The sequence below is a fragment of the Periophthalmus magnuspinnatus genome, chromosome 12, assembly GCF_009829125.3.
Source record: "Periophthalmus magnuspinnatus isolate fPerMag1 chromosome 12, fPerMag1.2.pri, whole genome shotgun sequence".
NCBI lineage: Eukaryota > Metazoa > Chordata > Actinopteri > Gobiiformes > Gobiidae > Periophthalmus > Periophthalmus magnuspinnatus.
In genome coordinates, this window is record NC_047137.1 from 17,573,487 (window position 1) to 17,600,636 (window position 27,150).

The window sequence follows — 27,150 nt, forward strand, 5'->3', positions numbered from 1 at the left end:
CAGTTTTATTTCTGTTTCAGCTGAATCTCGCTAAAAATGAATAAATATTTAAAGATGAGGCGGTGGACAGGGAGGTGCAGGTGGGGGTTAGGGGTCAAGTCAAAGGTCAGAGGTTAGGGGGTTAGGGTCAGACAGCAGATAGAGAGCTGCAGGTGGGTTAGAGGTCAGGGGTCAGAGGTTACGGGGTCAGACAGTGGACAGGGAGCCGCAGGTGGACATCGCTGACGACATGTTAAACGGTAACACAAATAAAATGAATACTTCGACAGAGACATGCTAACGCTAATGCTAATTTTGAGGCATAATAAACATTAAAACAAACTGAAAACTGAAGTATTCAACTTTTAAAAACAATCGTGTAGGGTTTATTTTAATCAATTTGAATTATAATAGGTTATTTATTTTATGTTTTCCCGTTTTTAGCTTCGACACTCAGTGAGCTAGCTAGCGCGCTAATGTACACAGAGCCTATTTGTTCGTACGTTTGCTACCGTACGCACTCCACCAGGCAGATTTAACTAAAAAAACACATTACGCACCGAGCTAATCCTTCATTTTTACGCCCGTAATGCAACATCCAGCTATTTACGCACGTGTTTCCGGCACGGCGTCGTTCAAAGAAATCCGTTTTGCCAAAAAAATGAGAGAAACCGAGATTAAAAGTAGTGATGATTTGCGACAGTAGATATAATATAGAACGGATCTTGCAGCATCTGTTCACCAGCCCTATTGAAATCAGACTTTATAAACAAAATTAAAAAACAGTTTTGTTAAATTCAGTCAGCGCCTTGATATTGGCAGTACATTTCTGGTCCTTGTACTTGTTACTCTACAAAATGAAATAAAAACGTTGCGATCGGCTATCAGCTTGTCGCTAATCCGATCCGAGTAAACGAGCAAAACGCGACACGGATTTTTCCTAAGAGCAGCCTTCGACTCAGCAGCTAAAAAAATTCCAAACTATACTAAAAAAAGAAATCATTTTTTTTGGAAGCATGTCTGTCCATGATAACCCTGTGTTAAGGAGGCCCGTAATCTCACACAGAAACGCACACACGCACACCTTCAAACGGACATGAACGAACTCGAATGCTACCTTAAATTACTGTCTAGGCTTAAAATCATTTAGAATACATAAGTAATCATTCAAATACACACACACACACACACACGCACGCCACATTCACGCTGTCCGCACGCAATTCTCTCCTCTGGGAAAAATAAATAAATAAATAGATCTGTAAAAGGTGCATACGGATTGAGAGAAAGCCCCCCTTTAAAATACATTACATTCATTCTTTCATTCACGCTTTTGTCTTGTACTAAAACGCAGACGCACACGTAGGAATCTACACTATACCTGCTTCGATACTTAAAACCTCTTAAAATCTCCTAAAAGAAACTGAGCAAAAAACACACGTAACACGACCAGCACCCCAAGGATAAATTGTTAAAACAAGATACCATGGCTAGCCAGTTTAGCACAATAATAAAGAGTTAAATACACAGCAGAGAGGCGCACGGCCGAGGACAGTGTCATGTTTTAAGGAAGAGGAAGGAGCAGAAACGATGCCCCGGATCTAACGCAAAGTGCTCTCGACACACTGAGGCTCCTCTGCCTGAAAACACACAGCTCACACCTCTCTGTCGCAAATAAAACAAAGTCGAACTCATTGGTGAAGAGGATGGTGCAGAGAGGAGGGAGGAAGGAGCGAGGGAGGAGAGAGGAGCGAGGTATCAGGAGACGGGCCCTCTGTCTCTGCTGCAGCCGCTGAAGCTCCTCTGTTTCCCGCCGGGGCGGAGAGCGGCGGCTAAACCGGGTACAGAGGAAACCGGGGCCGGACGAGGTGGTTCTGTCTCTGTCAGAGGCCCCTGGGCGTGGTCCGTCCCTCAAATCCTTCCCCCCGTGTGGTCTGGGAGCGACGTGAAGGCGGCTCCCAGGCTGGCAGGGCTGTGCTCCAGGATCCTTTGGAAGAGGAGGAGAGATGAGAGGAACAGGGAGCGCCTGGTCCCATGTTCTCCATACAGCGCTTCATAACCTCCAGAGCAGAGTCCATCCTCCGAAAGCTGGTCTGTCCCTGCGCCTCAGGGCGCCACGTTAACAACTAATAAATAAACACAAGGAAATGAAAACAAACAGATAATCTCAGGAAGTCCATAAAAGGAGTTCCTGTTTCTTTCCTTTTTGCTCTTCACCGTCTGAGGACAAACTGTGAGGCACTTTAGAGACACAGACACACAGCACACACGCAGTAAGAGAGTATAGAGCTTATACTGTACTACAAACGTACACACGAGCGCAGACCGCCGCTCACTGCCGCCACAGTCCTGCCTGAGCGTCCCGGGGCAGAGGCAGTGAGCGGGACGGGCCTCCGGGGGGCGCCGCCGAGTCTGCGAACAGAGGACTGACTCCTACAAACTGGTCACGCACTCATCGTCCTCCATCAGCGCACTGTTCCTCTGGCCCTCCGCTCGCAGCAGAGAGCTGTGCTCCTCCTCCTCCTCCTCCGCACCTGTCCCGGGGCCCAGCAGCTCCTGCCGCTCCTCCGCAGAGGAGGGCCCCTCCGCACTGCCCTCCCTCAGAGGGTCCCTGTGTGCGGCCGGGGTGTGGGGGGCGAGGGGCGTGAGGGGGGCGTGGGGGCTCAGGGGGCTGTGGGGGCTATGGGGTCTCAGGCTGCAGAGGGGGGAGGGGCTCCGCGCGGCCGTGTTCCCGTTCAGGATGTTGTTGGCGGCGTGCTCCATCTCCTCGATGGTCATGTCGCAGGCGTCGGCCAGCTCCGCTTTGGTCGCCTCGATGAAGGAGGGGTCCTGCGCGAACTGCCCCAGGCCTTCAGATATTAGCACCTGCACAGGACGTCCCGTTAAGTCAGTGATGTCACAGATTAGAGAAGAGAAACTGTCAAACTAAAAGAGCCTTACTGCTTCGACCAGGCTGCCCGCGCTGCCGTGGGACAGGGAGCAGGAGTCCGTGCCCAGGAGAGAGGGCACTGTGAGGGACACGGGCCGCGGCGCTCGGCCCGGCGCTCCAGAGGTACTGGGGGTGGGCGCCCGGCTGCTCCCATTACTGTCGTTATACCTGCAGCACAACAGAGTGTGAACAGACACGGAACAGAAGAACACACAGAACAAACAGAAGAACAAACAGAACAAACAGAACAAACAGAAGAACAAACAGAAGAACAAACAGAACACACAGAACAAACAGAAGAACAAACAGAACAAACAGAAGAACAAACAGAAGAACAAACAGAACAAACAGAAGAACAAACAGAACAAACAGAACAAACAGAAGAACAAACAGAAGAACAAACAGAACAAACAGAAGAACAAACAGAACAAACAGAAGAACAAACAGAACAAACAGAACAAACAGAAGAACAAACAGAACAAACAGAAGAACAAACAGAACAAACAGAAGAACAAACAGAACAAACAGAAGAACAAACAGAACACGATAAAACACAGGCAGAACACACTGTACCAGGGCCCGCAGTTCACTGAGGGCAAACTGGTGTTGAGTTTTTCATGGGAGCTAGCGCCCTCTAGCCTCAAGGAGGGCACCCGCTGGTATGAGGCTTCACCGCCGAGAGCTGAGACAAACACACACATTTAAGTTTGATGCTACGAACAAATATCAGGCCTAATCTGCTTCAATGTGCAGGTGAGTGTGTGAGTGTGTGGGTGGGTGTGTGTTGTACCGGTGGGGCTGGTGTGTGTGTGTGTGTGTGTGTGTGGGTGTGTGTGTGTGTGTGTTGTACCGGTGGGGCTGGCTGGAGGGGTGGAGCACAGTCGGCTGAAGAGAGTGGGAGAGTGACTCCGTCTGAGGAGAGGACTCAACCCTGCGACCGCCAAAGCCTGAGACACAAACACAAACATGATGATAACAACAACAACAACAATAATAATAACAATAATAATAATAATAATATTCTATTAAATCGTGTGTATCGACCTGGTGATGTACGAGGTGAAGAGGGACCGCCGTCTTTTGGGAAACATCAGGCTTTGACTGTCTCCTGAGACATTCCAAGTGGAACGATGATCTCCGCCCTGAAACCACGGAAACGAATATTTATGTGATATAAGACTCTGTGCATCAGGGTTTTTATTTATTTTTCCATATTTAATTAAGATGAACAACATAAATTGGTGTTGCAGACCTGGGTAGACAATCCCTGGATGTTTTTTTTGTTTTTTTTTGGGTTCGTAAGCTCCGTACTGGATCTTTTAAACGACTTTTTCACAGCTTTTCAGACTTAAAATGGGAAGATTTGACTATTACCAAAAAATGATCAAAATGATTTAAAGTCTCCGTTTTACACCATTTCACATCTGTCCTCATGTTGTTTTCTCTTCACACACAGACCTACAGTTGTGTTTTGCTCTTCTCTTGAACTGAAAACACTCTGTTCCACCTTGTGATGTCATCGTGTGGTGATACAGGAAGTGCTCCACTGTGTTTTTAAACTCCACACACCTTCATTTCTAGAATCATTTGGATCATTTCAGTCCTGGAGTTGTCTCTTATCTCGACTGAACTAAAGGTAAAAGGAGGAGGAGTTAACTTGAAAACTACCACTTGATGACATCACAAGGTGGAACGGAGCTTAAAGTGTGACCCAAACGTGTGTGAATGAAACAAAACACAACTCCAGGTCTGTTTTTGAGAAGGAAACAATGACTTAAACCTTTAATATCGATAATTACACATTTACGTTTGGGACAGTTTCGACTAGAACCAAAATGGCGTCCGGCGGCGGGACTAAAAACGCGACATAAGCCTCACCCAGAGACGTCGGGCAGAGAAACACTCGTCTGGGCGACTGCCAGCCTCCTCCCGGCCTCCGCTGCTCCGCCTCCTCCACCTCCTCCATCGGCGTCAGTTGTTTACACGTGTCGTCCTGATACACCAGCCTGACGCACACACACACAAACATCAACGACAACGCAACCACGGCGCCCCCTGCAGTCACCACAGAAGCTGCGCACAGATAAAACCACACGGCGGCAGATGGTTCAGACGCAGCACGGACCGTCAGGCCTGTCACGATAACGACGATTTAAAGAGCGATACTGTTAGAGCGAATCAAATACAATATCGAAACTGTTTTATTCCACTGAAGCGTGAGAACAACAGGAAAACCCTTTCAAAATAAAACAGAACAGTGAGAAAATAACATAAGCATCTTTGTCTCTGTCTCTTTCTCCTCTCTTTGTCTTTCTGTCTCTCTCTATCCTCCCTTTGTCTCTCTCTCTCTCTCTCTCCTCTCTTTGTCTATCCTCTCTCTGTGTCTCTCTCTCTTCTCTTTGTCTCTGTCTCTCTCTGTCTCGTTCTCCTCTCTTTGTCTCTGTCTATCCTCTTTCTGTCTCGCTTTCTCTTCTCTTTGTCTCTCTTTCTCTTCTCTGTCTCTCCTCTTTGTCTCTCTCTCTCTGTCTCTCTCTCCTCTCTTTGTCTCTCTCTGTGTCTTTCTCCTCTCTTTGTCTCTCTCTATCCTATCTTTGTCTCTCTCTATCTCTCTCCTCTGTCTCTTTGTCTGTCTCTTTCTCCTCTCTTTGTCTCTGTCTCTCTCTCCTCTCTTTGTCTCTGTCTCTCTCTCCTCTCTTTGTCTCTCTCTCCTCTTTGTCTCTGTCTCTCTCTCCTCTCTTTGTCTCTCTGTCTGTCTCTTTCTCCTCTTTTCATCTCTGTCTGTCTCTCTCTCTGTGTCTCTTTCTCCTCTGTCTCTCTTTCTCCTCTCTTTGTCTCTCTCTCTGATTATTTTAGGTTTATCTTTTTGTTTGTTTTATTTATCATTTATTTACAAAAAAGACGGAGCAGAAAAGACTAGAGCTTGTAAAAAAAACAAGCTGCTGCATATTTTACACATCTGTAGCCTCTGAGCCAAACAGCCAATCTATATTAGAATTTACTATTACTAATACTAATACTGCTACTACTACTACTACTACTGCTGCTGATGGAGCTAGCTTTCTTGGGGTGTACCCATAGTCTGTATAAATAAGTGAGTGCGCGTCACCACAGCTTCAGCTCCAAATGAAGCTAATCGACGCTAGCAGTTATAGCGGCTAATCTGGAGCAGTTTTTCATATTTGGAATTTGGACCGCGAGTGTCATAGCAACCAAAGAGCCAATCAGGAGCGAGGCTGTCGAAGGTAACGCCCCTTCCCGCCCACACCGCTGGTTTAGCAAGAAACGGGCGCTTAGCAACGGTGTCAATCAAAACTGTTGCTAACGCTAACAGGAGCGACCTCGGGGAAAGAAGGACCTGATTTGTCTGTTATTAATGTTCATATCTTGATTTACAGACACAATAGTGAAATAAAAACCCCAGGATCATGTAGAGGGTTAATACGAACATTTAAGAGCAAACAGGAAGTGCGCACATAATCACTTCCTGTTTGGAACGCGGTGGCTAGCGGGTTAGCTCTGTCCATTTATATAAACAGGATATGACGGAGAAACAGTAGACGAGTTTAATCCCATACTGTGGAACACTCCGGGCAAAGTAATTACATCTCCATGGCGACAAGCAGGCAGAAAATTCCCGTAGTGCGCCTTTTCAGCACAGACGTAGTTTCTCTCACTGTGCGTTGTTCTTAATGAGGTCGGCGCAGTGAATGAAGTGCAGCGTAAATAAAACGTGCGGCCATTTTGTTTCTCTTTTTGATCACTTCCTGTTTTAACGCGGCGGCGGCTAGCGGGTTAGCTACGTCGATTTATATAAAAAGTTTACCATCGGGATCAATCGCAACAGCGTCAGTTAATAATTTTGTTAATAATTAGCGAAAAACCAACAGAAAATGCTTAAAAGTTCTTGTCCATTTTACGTTTATTTCCTTTAACGTAGCGTAAAAATGTTCCGAAGTCGCGCGGATAAAACGTCAGTCAACCCGAAACCCAAAACGGCGTTGGCTCAAACAGTTATCGTGACACGCCTACATGTCGGAGGAGAGGGAGCGCGTGTCCTCTTGGTACTCCCTGTCGTCGGCGTAGCTCTCGTCGTACGTCTCCTCCATTGACCCCTCCCCTCTGCGGATGATTGGCAGGCGGCTGTCGCTAGAGTCCGAGCTACGAATGCACACACACACACACACACACAAACACACAGAAAATGAACATAAACACGGACAACAAATACACAAAGATATACACAAGATGAGACACGGCAACGCAACAAGTCAGCGGCAACGAGCGTCAAGGAGAGAACCGGCTAAAGCGACACTGTGGAACCTTTTGTTGCGCTTTAAATGTGTCGTGTTTAGCTACGATGCAAATGACGTCTCTTGTGGATCTGTAAAGTTCTGTCTCTCTGTCTCTCTTCTGTGTCCCTCTCTCTGTGTCTCTTTCTCTCTCTCTCCATGTCTCTCTCTCCCTTTTCTCTCTCTCTCTCCGCTCTTTGTGTCTCTCTCTGTGTCCCTCTCTCTTCTCTCTCTCTGTCTTCTGTCTCTCTCCCTTCTGTCTGTGTCCCTCTCTCTTCTGTCTCTCTCTCTTTGTCTCTTTCTCTCTGTCTCTGTTTCTGTTTCCTCTCTCTGTGTCTCTCTCCTCTCTGTCTCTCACTCCTCTCTCTTCTGTCTCTCTCTCTTCTCTGTCTGTGTCCCTCTCTCTTCTGTCTCTCTCTTTGTCTCTCTCTCTCTGTCTCCTCTCTCTTCTGTCTCTCTCTCCCCTCTCTCTCTCTCCCCTCTCTGTCTCTCTCTATGTGTCTCTCTCTCTCCTCCCTGTCTCGCTCTCTGTGTCCCTCTCTCTCTTTGTCTCTTTCTCTCTGTCTCTCTCTCTGTGTCTCTCTCTCTTCTGTCTCTCTCTATGTCTCTCTCTTCTGTCTGTCTCTCTCTGTCTCTCTCTCTCCTCTCTCTATGGCTCTCTCTCTTCTGTCTCTTTCTATGTGTCTGTCTCTCTCTCTCCTCTCTCTATGTCTCTCTCTCTTCTGTCTCTTTCTCTCTCTCTCTCTCTTAAAGTCCTCAAAATGGCGCCTGTAAACCCCAAAAATCACGTGACAAACCCCATAAATATTGATTAAAATGTTTTGAATTCACAACATTAACCCTGAGTGAGCCGGTCTAGACTCTTGTCGTCGTTAGCTGAGGGTTCGAGGAGGGCGTGGTCACAAATAAAAGTTCCACGGTGTTGCTTTAACTTCAGCGCATGAACAAGCCAAAGCGTCAAAAGGGAAAGAGTTTGAGAAGCAGATTTTTGAAGCGAAGGATGAACAGCAGCGATAGAAGCAAAACGGACAGCTGCCATTTTAACAAACACGACCGAAGATCCACCTCCAACCTTTAAATGAGCTCGTTTAATGACTTATTTAAAGATGCACTGCGGAACTTTTCTAAGGGAGGGTCTGACATGTTCATCTCCATGGAGATGTTACTGCTTTGCCCGGAATGTTCTAAAACTTACAGACCCCAACACGCCAAATAAATGTATTTTGTAAGTGCAAGATTGATAGATTTAATGCCAAACTGTGGGACATTCCAGGCAAAGCAAAAGCATCTCCATGGCGGCGGACCCTGCACCAGAAAAGTGACATAATGCTTCTTTAAAGGGCCCGTGTTACGCAGTTTTCTGATCTCGGTTCTAATGTTGTTTCCTCGTCGTTTGTTTCATTCTCACATGTTTAACACAGAAACAAACCTGCAGATTTAGGCTGAGCTCTCCTCTCAGACTGAAAACACTCCGTTCCACCTTGTGATGTCATCGTGTGGTGATACAGGAAGTGCTCCACTGTGTTTTTAAACTCCACACACCTTCATTTATAGAATCATTTGGATCATTTCAGTCAATCTCTACTCAACTAAAGGGAAAAAGAGCTGTTCATTCGAAAACTCCTCCTCTCCTCCTCGTGTGACCTCTCCTTTCCTCCTCCTCCTCTCCTCCTCTTGTCTCCTTTCCTCCTCTTGCCTCCTCTCCTCCTCTTGTCTCCTTTCCTCCTCTCCTCCTCTTGTCTCCTTTCCTCCTCTCCGCCTCTTGTCTCCTCTCCTTCTTTCCTCGTCTCCTTCTCTCCTCATCTCCTCTCTTTTCCTCCTCCTTTCCTCCTCTTGTCTCCTCTCCTCTTCTCCTGTCCTCCTCTATCCCTCTCCTCCTCCCCTCTTCATATTTCCTCTCCTCCTCTTGTCTCTTCTCCTCCTCTTGTCTCCTTTCCTCCTCTTGCCTCCTCTCGTCTCCTCTCCTCCTCTTGCCTCCTCTCCTCCTCTCGTCTCCTTTCCTCCTCTCCTCCTGTCTCCTTTCCTCCTCTCCTCCTGTCTCCTTTCCTCCTCTCCTCCTCTTGTCTCCTTTCCTCCTCTCCGCCTCTTGTCTCCTCTCCTCCTCTCCGCCTCTTGTCTCCTCTCCTTCTCTTTCCTCGTCTCCTTCTCTCCTCATCTCCTCTCTTTTCCTCCTCCTTTCCTTCTCTCCTCCTCTTGCCTCCTTTCCTCCTCTCCTTCTCTTTCCTCGTCTCCTTCTCTCCTCCTCTCTTTTCCTCCTCCTTTCCTCCTTTCCTCCTCTTGTCTCCTCTCCTCTTCTCCTGTCCTCCTCTATCCCTCTCCTCCTCCCCTCTTCATATTTCCTCTCCTCGTCTTGTCTCTTCTCCTCCTCTTGTCTCCTCTTTAGTCTGACCTATTCACTTGAAAACTCCCACTTGATGACATCACAAGGTGGAACGTCACATTTTGATCTTTGTAGATGTTACAGACGAATAATAAAGTGACTCAAACATGTGAGTGAAACAAAACACGACTCAGGTCTGTTTTTGAGGAGGAAACATTAGAACGTGGATTAAACTTCACACGTGTCCATTTTGTGACATATTGAACCTTTAAACATAAATGTGACACTTTTATCCTAAATTAAAGTCTATTTTTCAATATTTCATCGTATAAACTGAACCGTGGGCAGTGAAACGTGACCAGCTCTTACAATTCCAGTGTAGAGACTTAAAGTAGAAACATATTAGCTTAAACGGCTAATATTAGCTTAAACGGCTAATATGACGCTGTTTCTGATCTGTTCTCATGTCGTTTCCTCGTCACACACAGACCTGGAGTTGTGTTTTGTTTAACACACAAACTCTGTATATTTAACCTGAAAACGCTCTGTTGCACCTTGTGATGTCATCATGTGGTGATACAGGAAGTGCTCCACTGTGTTTTTAAACTCCACCTTCACTAGAATCATGTCTCCTCTCGTCTCCTTCCTCCTCTTGTCTCCTTTCCTTCTCCTCTCCTCGTCTCCTCCCCATTCCTCCTCCTCTCCTCTTGTCTCCTTTCCTCCTCTCTTCATCTCCTCCTCCTCTCTTTCTCTCCTCCTCTTGTCTTCTCCTCTTTCTCTCCTCCTCTTGTCTTCTCCTCTCTTTCTCTCCTCCTCCTCTTGTCTCTTCTCCTCCTCTTGTCTCTTCTCTTGTCTCTTCTCCTCCTCTTGTCTCTTCTCTTGTCTCTTCTCCTCCTCTTGTCTCTTCTCTTGTCTCTTCTCTTCCTCTTGTCCTCCTCTTGTCTCTCCTCTTTAGTCTGACCTCTTCACTTGAAAACTCTCACTTGATGACATCACAAGGTGGAACGTCACATTTTGATCTTTGTAGATGTAACAGACGAATAATAAAGTGACTCAAACATGTGAATGAAACAAAACACGACTCAGGTCTGTTTTTGAGGAGGAAATAACTTCAGAACACGACTTAAAGCTCATACAGGACATTTAAAGCCACATTATGTAACTTCCTACATTGTTCCATGAAAATATAAAGTTAAAGTGACACAGGTTCGTCTCCATGGTGATCAGTGATGGGAAGAATAGTTTAAAAATGTATTTACTTACAGAATATACAAATTAACACATGGTCCGATCAGAGTACTGCGCTCTGAATATTCTGAATACTTAGAGTACTTTTACTCTGAGATATGTTTAAATTATAGAGTAAAGACACAACATAGGAATAAAAATATAGGAACAAAAACAGGAACAAAAACATCTCACTGTTTATCACCAAATATAAAGTAACTGTAACTGTACTCTGAATACTATCAGATAAAAAGTAACTGTACTCTGAATACTATCAGATAAAAAGTAACTGTAACTGTACTCTGAATACTACCACATGAAAAGTAACTGTTACTGTACTCTGAATACTATCAGATAAAAAGTAACTGTACTCTGAATACTATCAGATAAAAAGTAACTGTACTCTGAATACTATCAGATAAAAAGTAACTGTACTCTGAATACTATCAGATAAAAAGTAACTGTACTCTGAATACTATCAGATAAAAAGTAACTGTACTCTGAATACTACCAAATAAAAAGTAACTAACTGTACTCTGAATACTACCAAATAAAAAGTAACTGTAACTGTACTCTGAATACTACCATGAAAAGTAACTGTACTCTGAATACTACCACATAAAAAGTAACTGTAACTGTACTCTGAATACTACCATGAAAAGTAACTGTACTCTGAATACTACCAAATAAAAAGTAACTGTAACTGTACTCTGAATACTACCATGAAAAGTAACTGTACTCTGAATACTACCAAATAAAAAGTAACTGTAACTGTACTCTGATGAAAAAGTACCTGTACTCTGAATACAGTTACTTAAACGCAGTATTCTGAGTACATATTCCCCGTCCATGTACTCAGTTACTTCCCAACACTGAAGCCGACAGATATTACTCCGTACTTTATCAGACTATTACCAAAAGAAAAAAAAACATTTCCATGGAAACACACAGGAGGTCAGATACGAGTCAGGTTTGTGGAGATGCAAGCCCTCTCACACTACAGACGCTTTTCAGTGCAACACACACAACTAAAACATATTTCAGTTTGTTTTTTTGGTTAAAACGTTACATAATGTGGCTTTAAAACAACATTAAATGATCTAAAATAATTCAAACGTGTTATCTGTTATTTGTAACCATGGAAACACATTGGATAAGTTTTATTACATCATTTTTTTGGCTTAAACTTCAACAGAAACTTTAAATCCGTTTCTTGGAGAGCTTCTTCTGTACATTTTTCTGTCTCGGAGCAGCATCTGTTTGAATCTCAATGCATGCGTCACTTTAGCATAATTAGCGCCGTTAGTCGTATTAGCGGCTAAACGGTTAAGGTGCATAGCGACGGCGTTGCTATGGCACTTAACCAGCGATGGTTTTTGTGTATGATCACTGCAGAGTTTGAGCCGTAAACACAAGACGATCGTCCCTGGTCACGTACCGCATGAGGGAGTCATAAAAACACGTCCTGCTCGGCCACATTCAAGAAGAAGGGAAAAGTGGGAAAAGAAAGAATGAAATGAAGTGTAAAAGAGGAGTAAAGACACTGTTATAAAAGAGAGATTTAACATAAAGGAGTTTAAGACGTATCAGAGCGTGAAAATAATCCTACGGAGCTCAACAGTGAACGCAGACGGTTAGTTCAGGAAGTGGAAAACGGTTTTGCTCGGAGACTTTTTGAAATAAAATAAAAAATAAAGTGAAGGGTTATAAACATAGACTGCGTAAAGAAGTGGCTAACAGTTATAGCGGCTAATCTGGAGCCGAGTTTCATATTTGGAACTCCGACCGCGGGTATCATAGCAACTAAAGAGCCAATCAGGAGCGAGGTTGTTGAGAGGTTGTTGAAATTGACCCCCTTCCCGTCCGCACCGCCTGTTTAAAAGGGAAAACGGGTGGGAAAACCTGTTGCTAACGCTAGCAGGAGCGACCTCGGGGAAAGAAGCCGCCTGGTTTGTCTGTTATTGATGTTCATATCTTGATTTACGGACGCAAAAGTGAAATAAAAACCCCAGGATCATGTAGAGGGTTAATACGAACATTTAAGAGCAAACAGGAAGTGCGCACATGATCACTTCCTGTTTCTGACGCGGCGGCTAGCGGGTTAGCTCTGTCCATTTATATAAACAGCCTGTGACGGAGAAACAGTAGATGAGTTTAACCCCATACTGTGGAACACTCCGGGCAAAGTAATTACATCTCCATGGCGACAAGCAGGCAGAAAAGTTCCGTAGTGCCCCTTTTAAGCACAGACGTAATCACAGACGTAGTTTCTTGTTCTTAATGAGGTCGGCGCAGTGAGTGAAGTGCAGCGTAAATAAAACGTGCGGCCATTTTGTTTCCCTTTTCGGCTTCGTCCTGATATGATTTTATTTATTTATTTTTGAATGAAGTAGACGTAGACTCAGAGTTAGTTTTGCTTTGAGCGATGTCACGCGGACGATTTTCAACATAAAGTGAGCCAATGATCACTTCCTGTTTGGAACGCGGCGGCTAGCGGGTTAGCTAGGTCCATTTATATAAACAGTCTATGGAACGGACAAAAAAACACACTTTATACCTCAACTTTAAACGGTAAACGGAACCTTTAAAGTTTAACCTGATTTAATAAAGTCTATGAGACACTTTGCTTTCGTAACTAGTCGTCTCCACCCACTGTTGAGCTGATTTAGGAGAGAACGAATGAAAAAAGGAGAAAGTATGAAGAAAATTTTTTCGTATTTTCCGGAGTGTAAGTCGCACCAGCCAAAAAAATGTATAATAATGAAGAAAAAAAACAAAAACTGATACATATCTAAGTCGAGTCCGAGTAGAAGTTGCATCCGATTATAAGTCCCGTCCGAGTAAAAGTCGCATCCGAGTATAAGTCCCGTCCGAGTATAAGTCCCGTCCGAGTATAAGTCCCGTCCGAGTATAAGTCCCGTCCGAGTATAAGTCCCGTCCGAGTATAAGTCCCGTCCGAGTATAAGTCCCGTCCGAGTATAAGTCCCGTCCGAGTATAAGTCCCGTCCGAGTATAAGTCCCGTCTGATTTTAAGTTGCGTCCGATTATAAGTCGCGTCTGATTATAACTCCCGTCCAAGTATAAGTCGCGTCCGAGTATAAGTCCCGTCCGAGTATAAGTCGCACCCCCGGCCAAACTACGAAAAAAAGTGCGGAAGTAGAGTCCAGAAAATACGGTAAGTACGTTCACAAAATGACTTAACGATGAACAGATCAGACTGAGCCTCACCTCTTTGGCGGGAAACACCAGGCCGAGCGCGGGAGCAGGATCGGGGTGAGGGGCTGCCCCGTGTGCCCGTCCACAGTGCTGATGGTCGGGCTGGGGAAGCGGCTGCCCGTGCCTGGAACCATGGCCGTGTTGTTGGCGTTGTTGATGTTCGCGTTGGAGCCGGAGGAGGAGTAGGACGACGGGGTGAAGGTGGTGGAGTCCATCAGCTTCTCGTGGGACGGGCTCTCCCCCTCGCAGGGCGACCCCTTCTGGCTGATGTGCAGCGGTCTCTGCGTGGTGAAGGTTTGGGGGAAAGAGGCGCGGCCGTCGCTCTGGTAGTAGTTGACGTGGTTACCGAAGAGCCCCCCTGAGCGCTACGGGACAGACGGGGCGGAGATATACTCGTTAGAACGCACAGAATAAACAGTTAAACGACTGGAGCTGCAGCAAAATATACATGGATAAGCCAGGCACGAAATCAAGAATTATGAATCTGAATATAAATGCAAACATGTGTCTCTAAATGTCTTGCCCAATGACACAGCGGTAGTGCGAAATGGCGGATTTGAATCTCTTGTCGATCCTATCACAAGCCGGGATTATTCGCCGGTTTAAGGAGGCAATAAAAACACGGAAATGTGCCCAGGGGACGTTAAACCGGGACGAGGGGGCGTTTTTACTGCCGCACACCTGCGATACTGTCCTGAACAAGTCGGACTGCAGGTGGCACTGTCGTCCTGCCTCCACCGGTGGAAAGACAGCGCCAAAGTCAAATTAAAACTTAAATCAGCCGATCGGACATGTCACGGCGAGATCACGTGACCACTCAGAGGCGCTAGCGAGCAGGGATGAAAACAAACTAAACCTTGGTCTAAAAATATTATCTTTTAAAATACATCCGAGGACGAGATGAAATATCGTTTATTGTGATAAAATAATTGTTCATGAGACATTTTATATAATCGTGATAATCAACAACAAAGATAAACGCCGTTATATCACCAGAATGTGCAGAAAAAAAACATACTTATCCATAGGGGAGTCAATGTCTGTTATCCCAGGGTTTAGGGGCCCAGAATTGGACTCTCTTCATATTAATTTGTATTAGAGGGGGGCCCATGTGAGACGACTCGCCCCGGGGCCCCCAATTTTCAGTCGACGGCCCTGCTCTTCCAGAATATTCTCCGCTAGATCTTTGTTTTTTTCACTGACGACAAAGTACAAAGCCCAAAAGTCACTGACACTTTTAAACTGAACCTTCTAAGATTTTTGTCAATATATACGGTTATAATTGTTCACTTACACTTGAACTTATCGCGACTTAAACTAGAGGATGTAAAAATGACCTGATGTTTAAAAATAATGTTTTTTAAGTGTCCACCATTTTGTGTTTGTCCCTGAACAGCCCGATCCAACTCACTTTGCGTCACATTTAAATCATTTCTGGGCTTATGTCTCTTACTTGATCCTCGATATCACATTTTAAGTCGTTTATTAAGTCGTTATTAAGCTTTATTCACAAACACCTTTTCTTTAAGATCAATCCACAGGAAGAAATCAGGACTAGTCAGGTCTGTGGAGATCACATACTGCCCCCTGTCTTTGAAAAACACTTATTATTCCTTTAATGGCGTTTACGCTCGGGGCGTCTCTGGTATTGGGTCAAATTTGACCCGTGTGACTCAAAGTGCCACTGTACAATGAGGGTTCGTTCCTTGTTGCTGTATTTGCTCAGATTAATGTGGGAAGGGTCGTTCTAAATGCTCTGGAAAAATAAAAGAAAAATATTTAGAAACAAAAGATTTATGAGGTTTTTTTTCCAGCTGTCTGTGACTTTTAGTAACAGTTAACGGTTCCTTAAACATGGAACATATTCATAAAGATTAAAATGATAATTATTCATATCCAGAACATTTTAAACTGTCCGCAGCTTTAATAATTACGAGATATAATTGTTAATCGCTCTTATTTTGGTTGTGATAGTCGTGACACTGTATGTAATGTGGAAATAAAACAAAGCCAAAACATGGTAGAGCTGAAAGAAAAGAAAACACAACATGGACAAAGCTCGTTTAATGCACTTTGCCGTTGCTCTGGTGGCTCATTCGCCGTCGTCAGCCCGTAGCGTCGTGGCGGGTCCATGCAGAAGCGCCCGAGCGTGTGTGCGAGCGAGCGAATGGGGCGGGTTAGCGGTCGGGCTCGGGTGTTTTTTCTCTCTCTCTGGGGGGAGAGTGAGTGGGGGGTGTGTATCCAACCTTTACCCTGAAGATGTCATCCTCTGAGGCGGCGGACACGGCCTCCTTCAGCCCCTTGTCCAGCTCCTCCTCCACCGCCAGGTCCCCCGAGATCGCCCTCCGAATCTCCGGCCCGATGTCGTGGAGCGTCCGCAGGCCCGCCTACGAGAACAAGTTAAATCGACGTGAAAAGTACGTAGTTTGAAGACGGTGAGGTACAGATCCGCGCCAAAGAAATGAAACACCATTTTTGTTTGGAAACACAATCCGTCTTTGAACAAATGGGGCCTTAGACATAATTTATCTCCGGTTTATAACTCCATCCTCAGCCCCAAAACAAATAAGGGAAACAAGGTTATTTTTGTTATTTTAATTTTCTTTTTTTTAGTTAGATTGAGTTTATAAATTTTTTGTTATTTTGAGGTTTTTTTTAGTTATTCTTGGGTTTTTTTTTTGTTATTTTGAGTTTGTTTTTTTGATAAACTGTGTCCTCTCTGTCTCTGCTTCTGTCAGACTCGTCATTTTGCTCTTAAATGTTCGTATTAACCCTCTACATGATCCTGGCGTTTTTATTTCACTATTGCGTCTGTAAATCAAGACATGAACATTAAAAACAGACCGTACAAACTACAGATCGACAGAACAGTGTCAATATAATGTCACATAAAACCTGGAAACTTGGTAGATGATTGATCCACTTATTTTGCCTAATTTAACTATTTATATTAGCCATGACCAAAATCCCTCTATTATTTACCCCCCACACAAACTGATGATTAATAATGCAGCAATTTCAGTCATTTATATTAGTGACACGCTCCATATTTACACATTTACTCGTGTCGTGTCGTTTTCTGAAATGCGCGTCTACCTGCAGAGAAAGGGCCGTTTTGGGAGGCACCTTGGCCACCAGCCCCTGTTCTTTCCTCTTCTTGAACTTCCGGAAATACTCCTGAATGAGGAACGTCGCGTAGAACTTCCCGACTGTAACCTCGTCATCTGGAAAAAAGGAGGAAAAAAATAAATATATATACATGAACCACCAGTCAAAAGTTTGGACATAACCTCTTGTTTAGTGTTTTTTTTATTATTTTTTATTTTTTTACTACTTTCTACATTTTAAACACACTTAAAAATGAAGATATATAGAATTATGTAGCAAAGAAAAAACATTAAATTACCAAAACAATTTTCGACAAAGCAAAAAAGTGGAAACAGTGGAGGATTTTAATATTAATATAAAAAAAATAAATATATATACATGAACCACCAGTCAAAAGTTTGGACATAACCCCTTCTTTAGTGTTTTATTTTATTTATTTATTTATTTTTTACTACTTTCTACATTTTAAACACACACTGAAAAATGAAAATATATAGAATTATGTAGCAAAGAAAAAACATTCAATTACCAAAACAATTTTCGACAAAGCAAAAAGTGGAAACTGTGCAGGATTTTAATATAAAAAAATAAATATATATAAAAATATTTAGTCGAGCTATTTAACTTTTTTCTTTACTAAATAATTCCATAAATCTTACGTCATATATTTCGTGTTTTCTGTGTGTATTTAAAATGTAAAAAGTAGCAAAAATAAAGAATAAAACCTACCAATCTTAAAATTATGGTTAAGGATGTGTAAATAAATGAGAGTTGCTGTGTGTCTCACCTCCAGCAGGGGGCACCACTTGATCGAGGAGTTTCATGCTGGTTCTTTTCCAGATCTTCTTCACTATGGCCCTCAGCTCCTCATTGGCCTGTTCAAGGTTTCCTGCACAAATATGTTCAAAATAAATATGTTAATTTAAATTAAAAAAAATAAAATAAAATTTAAAAAAATGTATGAGTTGAGCGCATATTAATTCATTTACTTTGTTTTTACTTTTTGTTTTTATTTGTTGGTTTAAATATATTTAAGTAGAGTTAAAAACGGTAAATATTCACATTTTTATATAACATTTTTCCACCTTTAAGTCACTCAAAGCTCTTTACATCAAGAAACCACACACACATTCACACACCGGTGCACACAGACGCTGGGGCGAGGGGGGTTAAGTGTCTTGCCCAAGGACACGACAACAGTTTTCATCTGTGGGAGTGTTTATGTCGAAAGTGGGATTCGAACCGACAACCTTCAGAGTCACTGTGGCCCCGGTAAGAAAACAAAATATGTAGTTTGCATATTTGAAAATAGCATTTACATTTATAGGAAAAAAATAATAATTAAAAAGTAATAAGGATAAGTACGAAGCAAAATTTTAATTACAGTATTTTCTGGACTATAAGTGTCACTTTTATATAGTTTATCTAGTTTATACGACTTATATGTGAAATTATTCAAATATATAATGAGATCCAGAGTAAAAGTGTTGCTTGTTTTTTCTGCTTTATTTATCTGATTAACTGTTAATATCTTACGTTAAACCAGACACGTGTTCAGTTCTGTCTGTGCTTCAGCTGAATTAATATAAATGTGTTACGTTAGCATTAGCGTTAGCATTAGCGTGATGTACTGATATTCAGACTGTTGGTCCACATTTTATTATTATTATTAAAAAATGTCTGGTCTTTGTCTCGAATTTTGTAAAATAAATATCACCCAAAAATGCGACTTATACTCCAGAGCGACTTATATATGTTTTTTTCTTCATTATTTTGCTTTTTTTGGTGCGACTTATACTCCAGAGCGACTTATATATGTTTTTTTCTTCATTATTTTGCTTTTTTTGGTGCGACTTATACTCCAGAGCGACTTATATATGTTTTTTTCTTCATTATTTTGCTTTTTTTGGTGCGACTTATACTCCAGAGCGACTTATACTCCAGAAAATACGGTACTTATTACTTCTGTATCTTGAAATACGTTCAACACACTGTAATAAAAGTTAAAAAAAACACAAAAAAACAACAACATAATGATTAAAACAGCTCAAATGGAGGTTAATATTCTGATTTGAAGCTGCTGTCTGTGTTCCTGCGCGCCTCATAAACATCGTACTGTCTGTATGTGTACTGTACTGTTGTGTACTTTTTGTATTACATAACCCCGCTGTTACTCGCCGTTACCTTCGGTCTTTATCCTGAGAGCCGTTCTGACCAGGGCAAACAGAGTGGCGTTAAACATCACTGTGCCGTCGCTGTTCAGGGGCATGTTCATCGAAACGAGCCGCTGAAAACACAACAAGTACACAGGTATGTAAGTAAAAGTACAGATACTACAGCATAAAAATACTCCAGGAAAAGTTAAATATCAATGTATCTGCTTAAAAATGTACTTAAAGAGTAAAAAGTACAAGTATTTCACACAGATTTTGAGTCTTTTAAAGCTTCAGATGTGATTTATAAAGATTTGAGCTGAATTTTGAACAGAAACGACTGAATCGATCTGTTTTTATTTTTATATTTTTGTTGCTCAAATTATAAACGTGTTAAAAATAAACCCTCAGCCTTTTCTGCAGGTCTCAAACTAAAATAAAAAATACTTTTACTTTTCAGTCCTGTTGAAAAAAATGTAGTGGAGTAGAAAGTACAGACACTGCTCTCAAATGTACTGAAGTAAAAGTAAATAATATCCACTGTAAAATGTACTTAAGTAAAGCACAGACACCTAAACATGAGACTTAAGTACTTTAACCTCCTGAGACCCGAGCTTTAATCAAATAAAATAATAAAAAAATAAGTAAATAAAATAAAAAACACATAAAAATACAATAAAAATAATAATAAAAACAAATAAAAATAAAATAATTAAATAATAAAATAAAATAAAAATAAACAAAAAAATAAATATTCTAAACTCTTAGAAATATTCAAAATTGAACATGTTCTTGTTGCTGTTCTTCTAAAAATTTGCACTGTGGCCTAAACAACCCAAAATGTGTTGTCCACAGATGAGGACACCGGGTCTCAGGAGGTTAATACTTGTACTTTGTTACGTTCCATCACTGCACATAACAGTTGTAAAGTTTTGTTTAAGAAATCTGTTATTTTCAGGAATAACAAGGGAAGAAAAGATATAAAAACATTTACAAAACACTGCTTTTTAAACCAAGGACCTTTTCATTCACAGATGCAGAGATCCTTTAAAAAAAAACTACACAGATCATCGACCATGAACCTTGGCTCTGTTACTGTAGCAACGCAAAGAAATAACTTTTTAAAAAGGATATTATGTCGTATTTTATTATTTCTCCTGTTAATCTCCATAAAACATTGTAAAAACATATTTTATAATGACTTTAACACCACAAATTTGGTAAGAAGCTCTGCGCACAACAGCACTCGAGCTAGCCCACGGTGCCTCAAAGCTAATGCTAACTGTTATTAAAAGCATAAAACTAAATAAAAAAAAACTGTTAAAATTAAGATGAATCAATGTAAAGACGACCTGGTTATTTTTATATTTAATACTTCAGTTTGTGGTGTTGTCTTATTATTTATTATGCCGCAAAATTAGCATTAGCGTTAGCATTGAGGCACAAAAATGTCTGTTTCTAAGTGAATAAGTGTCTCTGGAGAAGATTTGTTTAATATTTAACACTGATATCCACCAGCAACTATCTATCCACTGTTTTTTTCTTTTTTCAGTGAATAAATATCAGCTTTATTCTGCAAAAACTGAATAAGAAGTAGATAAAACTGAACAGGAAGTAGATAAAACTGAACAGGAAGTAGGCCGTGTCCCAATTCGCCAAACTGGCCTTAGAATCACCATTTGAAGTGTGCGTCGAAGGGCAGTTACGTAATTTCCGGCGCGACAAGGGCTGTCCCATTTCAACGCACCCGACTGAATGCGGCCGACAAACCTGCCCTCCCCTTTCCACCGTTTCCATGGAGATCGGACGCAACCGATGCGTGCATCCGTGCACACTTCACACACTTCTATATCCCATCATGCACCGCGACTACGCAAGAAAGAGAAGAAAATGGAGTCCGTTGCTCAAAACATGTTCAAATGTTCGTACTGGTTTACCTCATCTACAACAGAGCGACAAGAAACTGTTAAATCTGAATAAAGATCTGTACAGTGTGTTTGATGATTAAAAAGGAGGAGAGTTACATGGAATAAAGGAATGTGCAGTTATTGACAATAAGAGACATTATTATCATTAAAAATTATTACTGCAATAAGAAAAATGTAAGAATGTTCGTTTCTATTGTGTCAAAGACCAAGAGAAACAAAGTCAGAAGAGTTTAATGATCCACACAGGTAATGTGAACAATGAAGCAACGGACTCTCAGGAAAGGACAGAACAGACAGAACAGACAGAACAGACAGAACAGACAGAACAGACAGAACAGACAGAACAGACAGAACAGACAGAACAGACAGAACAGACAGAACAGAGTCCTGAGACGTGCACTAAATCTTCATGTGTTCCGGTACATTCCATAGGTCTGCGCCCCCTGGTGGACACGTGTCATTTACCTTATTGTTAGTAAATCAAGACACTAGCTTGATGTAGCTGCACTGATAGAAAATACCTCACAATAATCAGATGGAAAGAACTGGCACAGAAGGGAAACAGCGCCCTCTACTGTTATTAAAGTGGTGCAGCCACTGGACAAAATACTGAACCATTAAACTGTAATATCCCACTTTATGTACAACTAATCAGTGTCTCTGGTTTATAGACTATGAATGTGAATATTATATTTTTACCTCTGTCTCTGTTATTACGTTTTCACAAGGTTTATTTTGTTTAAGTTATGAAGTAGCTACAATTGAGAAAAAAATCACCTCAAACGTTATATTTGCCTATTGATATTCAATCTAAACAGAAACAAACGGCTGTGACGACGACATCTCCTCAGTGTCGTCTCCATCTTGCTGAAGTGGGACAGGTCCACACCACGGACCGCACTTCCACCTCTGTCTTTGAGCGTACGATACACACATTATGTAAGTTATTTTTAATGATTTATTATTTAATAGAAGAAAAGTCAAGATGTCGTCGTCACAGCCGTTTCTTTCTGTTTAGATTGAATATCAAGAGGCAAATATAACGTTTGAGGTGATTTTTTTCTCAATTGTAGCTACTTCATAACTTTAACAAAATAAACCTTGTGAAAACGTAATAACAGAGACAGAGGAAACAATATCATTTTCACATGCATAGTCTATAAACCAGAGACACTGATTAGTTGTACATATAGTGGGATATTGCAGTTTAATGGTTCAGTATTTTGTCCAGTGGCTGCACCACTTTAATAACAGTAGAGGGCACTGTTCCCCTTCTATTTCGTGCCAGTTCTTTTCATCTGATTATTATAAGGGATTTTCTAGCAGTGCAGCTACATCAAACTAGTGTCTTGATTTACTAACACGAAAGTAAATGACACGTGTCCACCAGGGGGCGCAGACCTATGGAATGTACCGGAACTCATGAAGATTTTGTGCCCGTCTCAGGACTCTGTTCTGTCTGTTCTGTCTGTTCTGTCTGTTCTGTCTGTTCTGTCTGTTCTGTCTGTTCTGTTCTTTCCTCAGAGTCCGTTGCTTCATTGTTCACATTACCTGTGTGGATCATTAAACTCTTCTGACTTTATGTTTCTCTTGGTCTTTGACATAACAGAAACGAACATTCTTACATTTTTCTTATTGTAATAATAATTTCTCATGATAATAATGTCTCTTATTGTCAATAACTGCACATTCCTTTATTCCATGTAACTCTCCTCCTTTTTAATCATCAAACACACTGTACAGATCTTTATTCAGATTTAACAGTTTCTTGTCGCTCTGTTGTAGATGAGATAAACCAGTACGAACATTTGAACGTGTTTTGCGCAACGGACTCCATTTTCTTCTGTTTCTTGCGTAGTCGCGGTGCATGATGGGATATAGAAGTGCGTGAAGTGTTAGGATGCACGCTTCGGCCACGTCCGATCTCCATGGAAACGGTGGAAAGGGAAGGGCAGGTTTGTCGGGCGCATTCAGTCGGTGCGTTGAAATGGGACAGCCCTTGTCGCGCCGGAAATTACGTAACTGCCCTTTGACGCACACGTCCAATCGTGATCCTAAGGCCAGTTTGGCGAATTGGGACACGGCCGAAGTAGATAAAACTGAACAGGAAGTAGATAAAACTGAACAGGAAGTAGATAAAACTGAACAGGAAGTAGATAAAACTGAACAGGAAGTAGATAAAACTGAACAGGAAATAGATAAAACTGAAAAGTAGATAAACCTGAACAGGAAGTAGATAAAACTAAACAGGAAGTAAATAAAACTGAACAGGAAGTAGATAAAACTGAACAGGAAGTAGATAAAACTGAACAGGAAGTAGATAAAACTGAACAGGAAGTAGATAAAACTAAACAGGAAGTAGATAAAACTAAACAGGAAGTAGATAAAACTGAACAGGAAGTAGTGATGCACAGAGCCATTTACATAATCAATTATAATCTCAAACCTTTCTGTAGAATAAGACTAAACACAAAACTAAACCTGGACTAGACCAAGACTAAATCAGGACTAAAACGGGACCAAACCGAGTCTAAATCAGGACTTTCAGGACCTACAATAAAAGTCTGAAATAAATGCGGTCGGTTCGTTTGGATTCGTACCTTGCAGGCCACTCGATGAGGACACAGTTTTCCAAATCCCAGAGGAGGCTGGATTCTCCGGAGCAAAGTCACTACATCCAGGTGTTTAATCCTGCCCCTAAATCAGACGACGACGAGATTAGTTTCACTTTAAATCGACAAACAAGTCCATTTAAATCTGCGTCAAACTGACTTAGCCTCCGGGTCGTATTCAGCCCAGATTCTCTTAAACTCGTCCAGATGATGAGGCCCCAGGATCGACCAATCACGAGTGAGATAGTCGAAGTTGTCCATGATGACCGCCACAAACAGGTTAATAATCTGCGGCGGAAATAGCATTAGCATTAGCATAGTTAGCATGATTAAAGGGCTCAGATGACGCCGTTTTCTGATCTGTTCTAATGTCCTTTTCTCGTCACAAACAGACCTGGAGTTGTTTTTTTTTCATTCGCACATGTTTAACACACAAACTCTGTATATTTAACCTGAAAACACTCTGTTCCACCTTGTGATGTCATCGTGTGGTGATACAGGAAGTGCTCCACTGTGTTTTTAAACTCCACACCTTCATTTATAGAATCATCTGGATCATTTCAGCTCCTGAACAAACCTGCTCAGCCACTGAACTAAAGCCAAAAGGAGCTGTTAACTTTTGTCTCTGCTCCTCTCCTCCTCCTCTTGTCTCCTCTCCTTTCTGTCTCCTTTCCTCCTCCTCTTGGCTCCTCTCCCCTCTCCTTTCCTCCTCCTCCCTCTTGTCTCCTCTCCTTTCCTTCTCCTCTCCTCTTGTGACCTCTCCTTTTCTCCTCCTCCCCCCTCTTGTCGCCTCTCCTTTCTGTCCCCTTTCCTCCTCTCATCTCCTCTCCTTTCTTTCTCCTCTTGTCTCCTTTCCTCCTCCTCTCGGCTCCTCTCCCCTCTTTCCTCCTCCTCCTCCCTCTTGTCTCTTCTCCTTTCCTTCTCCTCTCCTCCTCTTGTGACCTCTCCTTTTCTCCTCCTCCCCCCTCTTGTCTCCTCTCCTTTCTGTCTCCTTTCCTCCTCTCGTCTCCTCTCCTTTCCTCCTCCTCTTCTCCTCTTGTCTCCTTTCCTCCTCCTCCTCCCCCTCTTGTCTCCTCTTTCTGTCTTTCCTCCTCCTCTTCTCCTCTTGTCTCCTTTTCTCCTCCTCTCCCCCCTCTTGTCTCCTCTCCTTTCCTTCTCCTCTCCTCCCCTTGTGACCTCTCCTTTCCTCCTCCTCCTCCTCTCCTCCTCTTGTCTCCTCTTCCATCTCCTTCCCTCCTCCTCTTGTCTCCTCTTTAAACGAAGCTGTTAATGTGAAAACTCCCACTTGATGACATCACAAGGTGGAACAGAGTATTTTGAGCTCTGGAGATATTACAGACTAATAATAAAGAAAACACAACTCCAGGTCTGTTTCTGAGGAGATAACGGCGTTGGAACATGGCGTGAACCTCATAAGAGTCAGTTTTGTGTGCTATCGGAGCGTTAAACAGCGTGTTCCGTGTGTTCCGTGTTCGCCGTGTGTTCCGTGTGTTCTGCGTGTTCCGTGTGTTCTGCGTGTTCCGTGCGACTCACTAAAAAGGCACAGAGCATGTAGAAGCTGACGAAGTAGATGATGGCGAACTGGCTGCCGCAGTCCTCCTGATGCGTGCTGTTGTGCTCGTGGGTGGAGCCCTTTTCACACGGACGCATCCGAGAGCAGGCGAGCATGATCTCCTGCCACGCCTCGCCCGTCGCACATCTGTAACACAAGGGGGCGCACACGAGCTCACAGGCACTGGGACAACAGAGTGTGTGCAGCGTGTGCCTCGCTCTGGGGTGGAGGGCGAGGACTCCAACCGATTCAGAGTCATGAGTCGACCTGTCGCCATCATCAGACTGTTTATATAACAGCGCTAACCTGCTGGCCGCCGCGTTGCAAATACTCATTTTGGTCTTAAATGTTTGTATTAACCCTCTACATGATCCTGGGGTTCATTTTTGAGTTTATTATTTAAGTTTATTTATTGTTTGTTGATTTTTTTTTTTTGAGTTATTGGGTTGTTGTTTTTTTTTCATTTTTATTTTGAGCTTTTCTTTTTTTTGTGTTATTTTTATTATTATTTTTTGTTATTTTTATTTTTTTGTTATTTTGAGTTTTTTTTATTTTGAATTTATTTTTCATTTTCTTTCTTGTCCTCTGTCTCTGCTACTGTTAGACTCGTCATTTTGGTCTTAAATGTTCATATAAACCCGCTCTACATGACCCTGGGGTTTATTTTTTAAGTTTATTTAATGTTAGTTTTTTTGTTTTTTGAGGGGTTTTTTTTTTTTTTTTTTTTTGAACTTTTCTTAATTTTTTTTGTTATTTTTATTATTATTTTTGTTATTTTGAGTTTGTTATTTTTTTTAATTTTGAGTTTATTTTTCGTTTTCTTTCTTGTCCTCTCTCTGTCTCTGCTGCTGCTCAGACTCGTCATTTTGGTCTTAAATGTTCGTATTAACCCTCTACATGATCCTGGGGTTCATTTTTGAGTTTATTTTTTAAGTTTATTTAATGTTAGTTTTTTTGTTTTTTGAGGTTATTTTTTTCATTTTTATGTTGAACTTTTCTTTATTTTTCTGTTATTTTTATTATTATTTTTGTTATTTTGAAGGTTTGTTTTTTTTGTTATTTTGAGTTTATTTTTTTAATTTTGAGTTTATTTTTCATTTTCTTTCTTGTCCTCTTTCTCTGTACCTGGTCTTAAATGTTCATATTAAGACCAAAATGAGTCTGACAGCAGCAGAGACAGAGAGATGGAGCTGGAAGCGCGTCCATGATCACTTCCTGGTTGGAATGCGGCGGCTAGCATGTTAGCTTGAATGGCCAGACTCTTCACAAAGGCAAAAACGATCAAGAAAACCACAGTAAAACGTGGGACAGGGCGGAGTTCAAACTTTTGACCTTCCTTTTATCCGTCGTTCAATATGTGGCTGTGTAAATACAAAACTGAAAAGCAAAGGGCCTTACCTGAACAACAGCAGCACTGCCTGAGGAAACGTCTGGAAATTATTGTTCCTGTTGATCTGAGTGTTGTCCCGGAGAGCTATTTTACCAAACATCTGGAGAGAGACGCGAGGAAGTCACGAGAAAAACGACAAAACGTAAACATTATACAGAAACGCATTTCATTTTGTAATATTCAAAACCAACAGCTCAAAGCCAAACAACCACTTAAAGAGGAGGTATTACGCTACTACGGCGGATTAGCGGCGGCCAACACGTGACATATTTAGATCAACAGGTTTTCCTTTTATTGAAAATGCTAAATTCGCCCAAAACAACGCGTGAACATGTTTAATGCGTTTCAGTTTCGTTTTTGATGTCCCTGCCCCCTTGACGTAGGCTTGTGGGCGGAGCCTTGTACAAGCACGTACTGCTAACTGTATGGAGCATTCGATTCGTACCG

The 27,150-nt window shown here is 42.1% G+C and overlaps 1 protein-coding gene across 1 annotated transcript in view; it reads right to left on the reverse strand.

Moving 5' to 3' along the window:
• Positions 1 to 2,412: 2,412 nt before the first annotated feature.
• cacna1c (calcium channel, voltage-dependent, L type, alpha 1C subunit) overlaps positions 2,413 to 27,150 on the reverse strand; it is a 316,373-nt gene continuing 291,635 nt past the window's right edge. Inside the window, exons 37-53 of the mRNA XM_055225600.1 lie at positions 26,712 to 26,803; positions 25,295 to 25,460; positions 23,922 to 24,049; positions 23,750 to 23,846; positions 19,253 to 19,355; positions 17,856 to 17,957; positions 17,057 to 17,184; positions 16,213 to 16,347; positions 13,973 to 14,325; positions 12,183 to 12,209; positions 6,938 to 7,066; positions 4,787 to 4,914; positions 3,953 to 4,050; positions 3,759 to 3,855; positions 3,482 to 3,590; positions 2,920 to 3,076; positions 2,413 to 2,844 (exon numbers count right to left, since the gene is read on the reverse strand). Of these exons, the coding sequence (XP_055081575.1) occupies positions 2,413 to 2,844; positions 2,920 to 3,076; positions 3,482 to 3,590; positions 3,759 to 3,855; positions 3,953 to 4,050; positions 4,787 to 4,914; positions 6,938 to 7,066; positions 12,183 to 12,209; positions 13,973 to 14,325; positions 16,213 to 16,347; positions 17,057 to 17,184; positions 17,856 to 17,957; positions 19,253 to 19,355; positions 23,750 to 23,846; positions 23,922 to 24,049; positions 25,295 to 25,460; positions 26,712 to 26,803 (2,481 nt within the window). The remainder of the gene's footprint in view (positions 2,845 to 2,919; positions 3,077 to 3,481; positions 3,591 to 3,758; positions 3,856 to 3,952; positions 4,051 to 4,786; positions 4,915 to 6,937; positions 7,067 to 12,182; positions 12,210 to 13,972; positions 14,326 to 16,212; positions 16,348 to 17,056; positions 17,185 to 17,855; positions 17,958 to 19,252; positions 19,356 to 23,749; positions 23,847 to 23,921; positions 24,050 to 25,294; positions 25,461 to 26,711; positions 26,804 to 27,150) is intronic.